The sequence below is a fragment of the Lepidochelys kempii genome, chromosome 5 (assembly GCF_965140285.1).
Source record: "Lepidochelys kempii isolate rLepKem1 chromosome 5, rLepKem1.hap1, whole genome shotgun sequence".
Taxonomy (NCBI): domain Eukaryota; kingdom Metazoa; phylum Chordata; order Testudines; family Cheloniidae; genus Lepidochelys; species Lepidochelys kempii.
The window spans coordinates 114,614,640-114,627,459 of NC_136384.1; the positions used below are offsets into that span (position 1 = coordinate 114,614,640).

The 12,820-nt window shown below is 39.7% G+C and overlaps 1 protein-coding gene across 13 annotated transcripts in view; it reads right to left on the reverse strand.

Annotated features, from left to right (window-relative positions):
- The window catches only part of ELAVL2 (ELAV like RNA binding protein 2), a 161,588-nt gene that overhangs the window by 6,734 nt on the left and 142,034 nt on the right, over window positions 1-12,820 (reverse strand). For all 13 annotated transcript variants that reach the window (XM_073345519.2, XM_073345517.2, XM_073345520.2 and 10 more), the window contains 2 exons: window positions 5,054-5,207; window positions 2,201-2,426 (listed from right to left, as the gene is read on the reverse strand). In XM_073345519.2, coding sequence (XP_073201620.1) covers window positions 2,201-2,426; window positions 5,054-5,207 — 380 coding nt within the window. The remainder of the gene's footprint in view (window positions 1-2,200; window positions 2,427-5,053; window positions 5,208-12,820) is intronic.

Consider the following 12,820-nt stretch of genomic DNA (forward strand, 5'->3'; position numbering starts at 1 on the left):
ACATATTGGGTAGATGTTTCTCGTGAAGTAATCAACAAATGTAATAAGAGCTTATATACTACAATTATGTTTGCTATACAAGCCCTAAGATATATATAATGGATGTAAAATTATGACACATTTTAAAAGTTAACACCCTATTGACAAGACAGCATGTTCTGGAGGAATAAGTCAAAAAGGACCCAAATTCAAATCCTGCCTCTGCCATTGATTCACTGTGTGGCCTTTAGCCAGTAATTTCGCTTTTCTGCCTCACCTTCCCCACCTGTAAAAATAGGGAAGACCACACTTCTCCATCTAACTCACAGCTTGTGAGATTCAATTAGTGTCTACAGAGTGTTTTGAACACAAAAATATTACAACAAATACTATGCCTTATTGTTGAGTTTGATAGGACAATTCACATTTCCCTCACAGCAATTGTTTCAAGCTGCTTTCAGACACAAGCAGACATCACTGCATCTGTTTGCACTCTTTCTGCAACCATATCAACTAGGAAGATTATTTTATATTAAACCTGCAAAATTATTTTCCAGGATCTAAGAACAGAATAAATTCCATAGCTCTGGAACACATGGGATCCTTTAGGGAATAGTAATAGCTGGCATATCCCTATTACTCACATAACTAGATTAAAAGACTGGGACAGACACCATGATCACTATTCAAGAGATAACACGTACAGATACTACACCACTGGTATTAAAGATACCTCAGTTATAATGGCTATAAGAAGAAAACAGACTTTTTAATGGAAAAAACTGTACCTAAAATAGGAATGACTCTGGGATTTTGATGGCCAATCTTACCAGAAGGTGCTGAATGCCACAAGACAGAGGCCTTGGCAGCAAGAATTATTTACCTCTGTTTTCAGGTCCGCAAAACAACTCCCCCATGAGCTTACTTCAGCACAGTGCATTCTGGGATGTGTCGTCTTAGCAGTGCAATTTCCACTCCTGCAGTCAGCACTGGAGCAGGCAGTCTGCATATGGAAAAAGGGCAAGTCTATTTTTATTCAATATTCAGCGGTTTTCTGCAGCTTAATAATCTTTTTATACCCTAGTTAAGGAAATCCACTGAATACTGAATTAAACCAGTTACCCTTTCCCCTAAGACAGACTGCCTGGTCAGCACCGGAGCATTACTGGACGGGGGGGGGGGGGGGGGGGGGCACTTCATGTCACCAGCACTGAATGCCAAGAGGTTGTGGAGCTGTACGACTGTAGTCGCTGGTGATCTGCTTAGCGGAGATGTAAACAAACATTTAGAACGTCTGCCAAAAATGTGGTCTATGATGTTTGTTTGGGCATTCAGCCTTCTAGTGAGGGTGGCCAGCTTGCAGCTTTTGTAACTGTGTGTACACTTTTCAAGGAGATATCAGCTGATCCAGTTTTTACTTAGAGAGAACGAAGACTGTTTTTACAGTATATTTAAGTTTTTCAATGTTTAATGCATTCTAGTCACACACCAGGAAAAAAAAAAAAAGCAAAAAATCACTGATAGAAAAACAAAAAGCCATCGGGTTTATGAATGTAGATACAGTATTTGTTTCTCACCATCTGTCCTTTTTGATACACTAAATATCACTGAGAAATGTTTATGGCTGTAAACTCAAAAGCATGGGAAAAAAGATCCACACCACACAAGATATGTGGCTACATTTTAAAAATGGAAGTGTAGGGTCAAACAAGGAGATATATGGCAAGCTGAATTTAGATCTCTAACTAGACACAAAAAAAGTAAGTGAAAGGTAGGATGGGGGATCATGTTTTGGCTGTGACACACCATATGGCCAAGGAGGAAATTAAATGGTCTAAACCAAAGTTAACTGAATTGACTTGCTTATGAAGTCAATAATACCCTACGAAATTAAAAGTAACTTTAAAAATCATGACACTCTACCGATGCCGGCTTGGGAAAAAATATCCTGGCTTAACATTAAATGTTGCTAATTAAATAGCTTAACCAGACCAGAGCTTCTAAATATCTAGTAGACAGCAGTGCTTTTTTTTTTTTTTTTTTTAAATTGTTCTGCACCTTGCATTTGGAAAACTTTCAAAAATATGAAATCTCATATAAAGGGCAGGGAGGGGCGGATCACTTCAGGAGGAGAATGGGGCAGGACGAAACTGAAATGGACAGGCTCGTGGCAATTCCAGAATTCAATGGTTCAGCCATAAACGTAACATATTTGACTTACCTAAAGCGTTGAGCCTGCTGAGCTAGAGGTCCTGGATACCTTCTGTTTGGAGACTGATACAGCTGGGAAAGGATGGCCTGATTGGTTTTTTGGCTTGGATTGTTAGCAAACTTTACGGTGATTGGCTCTGTGGCACCTGGAGGTTTCTGCCCATTCAAACCTTTGATAGCTTCTTCTGCTTCAATCCGCTTGTCAAATCGGATGAATCCTACACCTCTTGATACCCCTGCATAGAGTGAAAGAAGCACATGTTGATTGATTAATTCAGGGGATTTGTAGAATGCAGAAGATTAAATGTAGGTTTACAGGTTACCATAAACAAGAAACTTCCACAGCAGAGATTCAGTTCTGGCAACAAGTACAAAATGTGACTTTTCTAATACTACCCAATCCTATTAATTACAAATACAACAGGCCACACAGTACATCTGAGCCACTTTGTATGCAAAAGGAGATCGGGGAGGGGAAAGGGAATTCTAGCTGTGACAGGATTCAAGCAGTTAGAGGGGGGAAAAAATTCTGAATTCAGTTGATTCTACACTTGTCTTTACCTGGCACTTTGAAAAAGACTTCAGAACCAGCCATACAGTAGACTAGATAAGGAGGAAAAGACTAAATTATTTTTGAATTAAAATACTTGTAGCAACATCCCCCCAACTTCCAGCCCATTTAGGGTGCACTGGAGAAAGGATGCCTACAATAATTGTGCCATGTTCAAGACTGAAGTACAGATTCTGGGTTGCAACAATGGGAATTTCTGCTATTTTAATCGTCAGTGTTCATGTTCCTATAAACTTGATGCAGGATTTCAATATTTCACTGCACAGCATTTTAGCTCCCTCAACAAAAGAGCCTATTTCCAGCTTTCCTTGTCCATAGATTTAAGATATATTGTGGAAGGGAGGGGGTGACTTGGAAACATTTGGTGCAGGCAGAAAGCAAGGAGGGTACGAACAGTAAAAAAAGAGGGAAGGACTAAGGAGCACATTAAACCTCAAACCTCAAACAAGTGGCATAAAATGAATTCACTTTACTTGGACAAATTAATGGGAATAGGAGGAAATTGGAATTATTCAGAGGCCTACTGCATTTTGTTTCATCAGCGAAAGGACAAGGAAAAGTTAGAAGTTTGTCCACAAGCTCTTAAAATTATTTAAGGGAAAAAGAAATTCTATCAATCAATGACCATTTAGAACATCAAAATGACAAGGAACAAGAGTAAGGATGTTTAAAGAGCTGAATGGCACAGACTCAACTTTGCATTTCTTATCTGTCAGTTTGTGTCACAACATTATTCTTCAGATCATTTTGAATCTAAAGCTTCCCTTTGCCTTTAAAATAGTGTAAAAACATACTTAGAAGGCTGCAGAATACTTTTCTAGGACAAAAAAAAGTTCTTACATTAATTCGTATGAGAATGTGTATTTAGGGTCTTCTACCCACTGTATTTATTAGGGTGTACTAAACACTGTATATTTATACATTTTAGAAGTCTATTCACCTGTTTATTTTGGTACCAGATCATACATGCTATTTCCACATGAATACTCATGAGAAACGTAATGAATATTTAGTGGACTGTTTGTAGGTCTTGGGACTGGAAAACTGCATATTCTAATTCTGGCTCTACCACAAAATTGGTGTTTCACTTGGGCAGATTGCAATATGCATCTCTCAGTTTTTCCAGCTATACAATACCTACATGCAATTGCACACTAATTATCGATAAGTTTTCACACACTATTATACATAAAACATACTAAATTTGGTGTTATGCTTTCAACAAAGTTCTGAGTTTACTTTTCTTTTGTAGCCAACTTTATATCCTGTTTAGAGAACAAATTAGAAAGGTCAAAAAATGTTTCTTTCCCATGATTTTGTCAAACACTGATATTACAGTTGGACATTCCATCCACCAAATGGTCACTATGGGGGTCAATGCGATCAGAAAGGAAAAAAAAACAGACATGAAGTGGTCAGGGGAACGGAAGGGACTGAAAGGTTTTTGAGAGGAGAATCATTTTCTATGCCCCAGCACTAGTTGTACATTGTTTAAATACAGTCCATGAAAACGGTCTCCTTTTTTATTTGATATTCTGTGCCAGCCTTTATAGGAGAACTTTGGTGTAGACAGAAGATATACTACTTCTGAAATTCAAGTCAGCCAGTTGAACCGTCATGAGTATACAGAAAAATGAGACATCCTGTCCGAATCGGACTAGTAAAAAGATGCCGTTGGACGTTTTGTGGCATCCAGTCTGTATCGGAGGCACATGCTAATAAAAGTATCTAACCTACCAGAGTTCCCAGTTTGCTTTTAGCCTGTGCTAGCCCTGCTAAGTACAGAATTTATCTGCTCCTAAGGATCTCAAAGTTCCTATTCTTCTGTGTGCACATAGTAGATGATGCAACCTTGAAAACAGTCTTAACAGCAATTACCAGTTCGGGTCTTGTGTAATCCTAGCCTGAGAGAACTAGCTGTGCATTACTGCATAACATTTTGCTTTTTATAAAAAGATTGTTTATTAGCATTTTATAAGGAGCATGGGGACTATTTTCACGCAGCAGCTTGGAAATGAAGATTATAGCAGCTGTAAATTTATTACAAGCCATGAAACAGGCTTCAAACCTGCACCTTCAGGGTAGAAATGACTCAGGCTGGCTCACTCCACTCCCGATCTATTTTTGTCCATGCATATTTATGAAGAATTCCAGCAGAAAATTGCATTTTCTGGCCCACATATACCTTTGATATGTTCTGGATGCAAGTCTGCCGCCTTGGAAGGTGGAATATTTCACAACCTGCCAGTCTGAGAAAGTGAAAGAGACAGTGCCGAGCAGCTGCCTACTTACCAGTGACTTGGTCAACTAGAATACGAGAAGTAATAATGCGTCCATATTGAGAAAAGAGCTGCTCCAGTTCCTTCTGGGTCATTGTTTTTGGAAGTCCGCTGACGTACAAATTTGCATCTCTGATAGAAGCTGAACTTGGTCGCGCATAGGAAACCTTGGGAAAGGGAGGGTAATTTATTTTTCTTTTTTAAAAACTACTCAGACTATGATTGAAATGGGACAAAAAAAATTGTGTCGCCCACTTATTCAAATGACTACAAGGTAATTACAAAAATACTGCTCAGTGAGCTAAAACTTAATTTTCAAATGTTGCCTTAAGCGTCAAATAATCCAGGGCTTTGGAGCGGAGCCCGGAGCACCTCCGGAGCAGTGGAGCTGCAGGTTTTTACCTGGAGCTGGAGCGGAGCCAGGGCACAGTTCCAAAGCCCTGAAATAACCAAAACACCACCACAAGGCAAAGGAATAGGATTTATTTAGTACCCCAAGCCAGTTAAGTCGTAGTTTAAAGCCGTATTCCAGAGCTGTATTCCAAAGGAGAAGAATGGTGTGTGAATGGACACTTAAGCCAGCTGTTGGAGTAAAAAAAAGTGCTCTCGACACTAGTTTAAGCCCTTTTGTGATCAGATTAAAACAGAAAAAAATATCCTATCCATTTCTTTATCAGAAAAATCTGCTGCATTTTTATCCATTCATTTCATTCTCCCTACACACTAAAAATGCAAGAATTAAAGTTAGCGTTGAGATCAGGGCCACAGATGCCTTAAGAAAGGCAATCCAACACACTGGCAGCTTTGCTACTTCAGTATTGCAATTGTTGCCCTGCTCCTATTGCACAGTTGTCTGACTCTCCCCCAAATAAAATACAAACCTTCCTAAATGTTAGAATTAGACAAACAGGGCTAAAAATGCTAGATAATTTTGTAACTCTATTTTTAAGAATAAGTAGCCATGCTGGTTTTTTGCACATTTTGAAACAATGCTAGGGTCCCCCAACCAAATCTGACTGATAGTCTAAGTTCTCTGGATTCTCTTGGACATCAGATATTGGGAATTCTAACCAGTTACTTTACTGACTACTCAAGACACCTCGCTACAATGGGGATAAACATTTCTGCGAAGGTTTTCAAGACTATGTGCCTAAAAGCAGGCTCCTAAATCCTTAAGCCCTTAAAGCTGCAGCCTGATTTCCTAATATGCCGAGCATCCAGCACTCCCATTGAAGTCAACATAGCTAAACTGTCACCTTTATTGCTAAAGTCGCATCAAAATCAAAGTCTGTACAAACAGAACAGGAGGGGCAGAATGCATCATCTGGCATCTTTCCATTTCGGGTAGCTAGAGAGGTTACATTTTATCCATCTTGATAATCATTCCCCCTCCCCCACACACTTATTTGACATTTATCCAATCCAAAACAACTATGAGAAATAAAGTAGAAAATTCTCAAAAACATCTTGGTTAAAAATCAGGCAGCTTTGGCTCTTCACTGAGGGTTTTTTGTTTTAAATCCCATAAAAAATGTTCTGTACCCATGCTATTCAGGTAACCTTAATGCTGTTTTCCATTTAAAGGACAAACAGATAATGTCCAGTGTTCTTGTCGACAAGGAGAAAATCTAGTTAGGATTTCAATCCTTCACTTATTAGTGGCAGCTTATTATTAGAGTTTTAGAACAAGGATTAACCATATATTCTAAAACGTGCTGAACTATATTGTGGACCCAGACTGGCCTATGCCTAGCTAGATGCTTCATAAGTACAATAAATACAAATGCGAGGATTTGTGAGCTCCTCATTTGCTAACGAGGGCCATACAAGAACCCAGAATACCCACAATTTCAGGTAGCTGAAAGCACTTGTCCTCTAGTCTCCCAGAACAGTAAACTAGTACATATAATATGGTATAACCATATCATTTCTTCCATATCTACTTTGCCTCTTGTGGTATACAGTACTTTAGATTTTTTTTTTTTTTGAAGAGTGCAAATTTAGTGCTTGTGAAAGATGCTGTATTAATAGAATTAGAGCCTCATGTCCTTTGTCCACAGAATAGGAACAGCACAAACTTACCATACATGACTCAACTGGTTTTAACTCTTAGAATCATAGAATATCAGGGTTGGAAGGGACCTCAGGAGGTCATCTAGTCCAACCCCCTGCTCAAAGCAGGACCAATCCCCAATTTGTGTCCCAAATGGCCCCCTCCAGGATTGAACTCACAACCCTGGGTTTAGCAAGCCAATGCTCAAACCACTGAGCTATCCCTGTGGGGCAATATTTATGCCTATGTTCAACTTGAAGCACATAGACAGGACGAGACCATCCCCTGGAGCTGCAGAACAGCTAAGGAATTCAGTCCCTTTGTGCTGAGGAGCACACATGGCCCTGCGAGTAATGGGCTGACAAAAGGTACCATTAGCTGTGTTGCCTTATTGTGACACTTCAGCCCCAATTTGACATTTCTCCTTTGTCACTAGATAAGGGAACCCCATGCTAAACCAAACAGCGACAATACTAGATATATACAGGGATGCTCTATCCAAAGTAGTGGCTCCATACCAAGTTTAAAATTACAAGTATAAAAAAAACAAAGATTTCCCTCTCGCCTGCTTTGGATCCATTGCTCTAGACATCAGCACTCACAGAAAGTAGCAAGCACATCCATGCACTATGTACGGAAAGAGTATTGACTTATCTTGTGTTAGACTATTTTATTACAAATAAAGGAATAGGTGACTGCAGGTCAGATACCATCTCCCACGGAGATGTTTCTACAAACCATAATTAGCCCAACATTTATAAATAGGCTGTTAAGTCTATTCAATTAGACTTGAATTCCAGATATTTCTACTTCTCTATAAATAGACACATTTTCTAATTATCTACTGCCTGATCCACAGAGAATGACAACTCAATTTTGTACTGCTAAAAACAAAATAATGCATTGAAGACCAGACAGCACTGCTGCACGTACACGTAGGATCTAAGGTGCCACAAGTCGTCCTCTTCTTTTTGCGGATACAGACTAACACGGCTGCTACTCTGAAACTTAAGAGGGCTGGTATTTCTCCATCCAACACATTGCTCATCTCCCACAGTTGTGTGCGCAGTGCCCCAGTGAGGGAGTTTGTACTCAGATTCATTTGGAGGCTCTGGCGAAGAGCAGAATGACATTACTGGTTCAAAAAAACAGCACTAATAGCAGCCCTAAGGCAATGGCCTCCCTGCTTGCGACCTCCATAGTAATCCTGGGAGGGGATGCAAGTCAGCGTCAGATGCTAGACCTGCCTTTGGTTGACACCCCTCTTCTCTCAATTCACACTGCTGTACATCAGGAGGCAACTAAGCTGCTGGCTACAGGAGTAGGTCAACTGCCGAATACTATGGGGGAGGAAAGGGAGGAATAAACACTGGGTGAACAGTAAGGGGGATTTCTAATACTTAAGGCATCTCTTTCAAGCCTACACTTCATGTTTCCCAAGTGTGAGCGAAAAAAATGGAGGTAAACTAGTTTCCTAGGAGAAAGGAATCCCGTGCACAAGGCTCAAAGAGACGGAAGAGATCTGCTCTATGCCATGAAAGCAGACACATCAGGGGAAGGTGTGGATATTTAGGCGACAAGGCAGCAAGATTTTTCAGTTAAAAAAATAAAACCATGCCTGTCTCCATTCGGCTGGATTGGGTAGAAATACACATTATTTCCATACAGAGCAGTGGCGCCAATTCAGAATAAGGTTCCTCCCCCGTTCTTGAAGAAACGCAGGACCCTAGTTCTCTTTTCTCCTCCCTGCCAGCAAGGCAAAAACCACCATAAAGGAGTCGTACACCAAGACCCATAGGACAATATGCCCTGTTTGTTACATATCTCAGATGCATTTTTTGTAATATCAATAAGAAAACCAAAAGTTACATTTTTAAAAAGTACTTCCTCTTTCATTTATTCTTCCTGGCAATCCCTTTCATATAAACTGTTTGGGAAAGAGTTGCATTGCATAGCGGTCTTGTTCTACGTGTAATTCTTACAAGTTTGCTTCATTGTAAAAATGAAGGGTATTTGGGCCACAAACAGCTACAAAAGCTGGAAAAGAAAAAAACCTGAATGACATGCCCCCTTCCTCTAACCCATTAGCAGAAAGCTACACAGGAGAGAGCAGCAGTGAAATGCGATCCTGTATCAGACTACTGACGGAAATAAGTGTTCAATGCTTAAAGAGTGCAACATTAGCGATTTATTCACAGAAGTCAAAGGAGTCATTTTAAGGGGAAAGAGCAAGAAGTTTTAAAGAAAAAAGGAAGGAAGGGACAGGAAGCTCAAATATAACAGAAGATTCCTCGTAAAATTATGCCGAACTGATAATATACGCTTAACAAAACTAGTGCTCCTAAAGAAAAATGCAAGACATTCACAGAAAGAAGAAAGGACTGGTATCAACAGATGGCCCGACTCTATTGCAAGAGGAGCATTTGCTTACTTGGGATTGCTAATTAGTTTCTAAACCCTACTGACATAAAATCCACAGAAACTGGTTGCTTTACCTACAGTACAGTAACTGTAAAGTACAGTATCTCCTATTCTTTATTCCCACCCTGCATCTCTTCTCCAGGCTTTCGTTAGTACAATAATTAGTTAACTGTGATTCCATATGCAGTCCATTCATGCAATCTATATGCATTGAACTAACAGCTAAAAAAATGAACTTCCACAGCTATTTCAACAGGTGAATATTTAATGGCTAAAGATCAAGGTTATGCAATGTCAAAACCACTCGGCACACAATCTAAGTTGAGAGGCAGCCAGAAAGCCTACAATTTTAATATTTAAAGATGATACATATAATACAATGCTCAACAGGCTGCTACTCTGGAGACACCAATTTAAGAACAGTTTTAGTGGAATTTTCCATTATCCTACAAACTGCAGCGTAAACAGCAAAGACTGTGGCTCTTAGAAAAGCATCTCTGAAATAGTGGCTAAGAAAAGACAGTGAAGCTATGTATTTTTAGCTACTTTTTAAAAAATACTAACTCTCTCCAAATCTCAGTGACCAATGAAGAGATTTATGCTTTTCTTAAAAATAATCCGTTACTAGATTTCAGCTTTTTGTTCTCTTACTAACGCAAATTACTGCTGAAAAAAGTGCGAAGAGAGAACATTAGAACATTGTCTCCACAAATAAAGAACTTTCACCAATTCCTTGGCACCAATGATTACCACAGCATACATCTCAGTGCTGTGGTAATCTATGACAAGTCCATATTTTCAGGGAGCGAGGGGGCGTAGGAAGAGTAGTTTATCACTTGAAGACACTTTTAGAAACGTTTCTTTGCATCAACAGGGATTCCGTCTACTTTTAAAACTTTCTTGCAGTTTCACTTCTTTAAAATTGACACCCTTGGATATACATTTGTTATTTTAAATAAATTGCACTGCCACAAGATCCATCAGCCTGATAACACAAATTGACTCCAGACTGAAATTTGTCATAGATGGTATCTGTTTAGGAATAATTGCCAATTGGCTTTGAAAATAGGGACAGGAACATGCTTCAAGAAGCAAATTGTTCAAAACAGAGGGGTTGAGCACACAGATGTTTTATGAACTCCCCTTTCTATGCCTGCACAGCAAAAGGCAAAGAAATATTCTTTAATATGGTTACACTGAGGTTTTCAAGTGCTATTCTTATAACAGATTCTTTTGGTTCTTATTAGGAGTACTTAACTGCTTCGATGCCAGGAATCAAGAACTCTTCCTCTGGGACCTTACTACCAGTAATGAGATGCTGTAACACTAAAGAGAGAAATTCAAATCCCAATTGCCAGTCAGTTAGTTTAATATAATCCTTAGAACCGTAAACAATGAAGTTTTCTGCAATTTCATTCTGAATGAGCAATTCTTCCCTGCCCCCCACCTGAACGTTAAAAGTTGCATTTTCCAGCATTCTGTTTGCTTTAAGCCAGTGGTTTTCAACTCCCTCCCCCCCTCCATTTGCAGATCCCTAAAAAAAAAAAATCAAATGGAGGTGCAGACCCCTTTGGAATGCCTAGTGTGTGCACCCCCAGAGGTCTGCAATCCACAGGCTGAAAACCACTGCTTTAAGCATAAAATCTTCCATATATATCAAGTTACCTTGTTAAACACAAATTAACTTTGATGAATCTCCTCAAGTCAGAAGAGCCAGTTCACTCTAGCATTTGTTTTAGCCAACAGTACATAAACTGAAGACACAACAATTAGATTTCCTTCTATAAAGGAGAGTTTAAACTCAACCTCTGCAAAACTAGAGTGTCATTTATTAAATGTTACCTAACACAGTTCCATCCCGGAGTGTAAATTAAATGAATACTAGAGCCAAATCTACTATGTTCCATCACAGACCTTGTATTTACAGCCAGCACTGCAGTGGATCATTTCCATTAAAATATGAACCAGAAGGATCTAGGGACTTGCCTAGTGCCATCTTTTAGGAGACAGTCTTGTTATTTTAGTTTGGTGCTCATTAAAGGTACCAGATTGACAAACACTGACAAATGGAGTGAAGGCTTCCCACACTGTCCCTCCAATGTGTGGGTCAACTCTGACTTGACACGGATCACCTCAGATTGAAGAGAACAGTTTTTTCATGTCCATTCAGTCTCAGCACAAAGACTAGGGACCATCACTGACGGTCCCTGTTAGTATCAATTTTGCCCATTAGGGCCTGGGCTGTAACTGCCAGGCAGCCATCAGACAGCAATGATTTGAACCAGATCCGGCAACACAGAGGTGAGCTGTCAACTATCCTTCCATCTGAGAGGAGACTATAGTACATATTGCTACATGGCTCTTTAGGGGTATTAGCCAAAAGCTCTAGGGTCAGGCTGAGGTGGGGACTGCAACATGGAGTTGTATGTGGGCTATGTTGCAGCTGATATTTCTTTCAGTGCATCATTCCACAAAAACAGGGTTTTGTTTTTTAATTGCTGAACATGTCCTTGATATGGATTTGTTCCAAGATTAACAGGAGAGTTGTGATAACTTTGCCTAAACTGCTGTCTCTTTACACCTGGATCAGCAGCCATGTTACAAGGGTCACGTGGCTCTTTGGTTCTCTTACCAAGCGTGCACGAGCAAGTCTAAGTGGAAAATTCAAAGTTGGTTGTGTTGCCAAATATAGCAGTTAGAACCATGAGTTCTTAGACCAAGGCGGATACATTTGTACCACACTGGGCAAGTCCCTCTTGATCTTATGTATTACAAAGACCAGAAAGAAATTTGGATAAAGATGTGCCAGGTGATCCCATCAGAACATCCACTAGTCTTTAAAGTGTTCCCAGCTGAAAAGAGACCAATCAATGTACAGTTTACAGAACACCGAGGTTACCCAGTGAAAGATCGAACAACTAAAGGATCATTCCTCAGGGTGCACAGTCTGTTTAGCCCAACTGTCCAGAACACATTCAGCCTATTGCAACTCTAGGTGAATGCCTACCCACTGAAAAAGGTTTCCTAGTTTCTCCCTTTATTTAGTAACAGCACTGTAGCATCACTGCAGGATATGTTCACATTGAAGAGGAAGAGAAGTTAGAGGCTGACAATGATTTAAAATCACTCTGTAGGCAGGATCTCAAGTGATACTCCTCTCTAAAGTCTCTGGTTGCCCACTGGTAGAGGAAGTCCAGAACTATTCCTGGTATTAAGACTTTGTATTTAATCATGAAGTTTTCCACTGGCCACTTGGTACGATTTATTTATTAATTAACTCCAGCATTATTCCAGAGACACCAACTG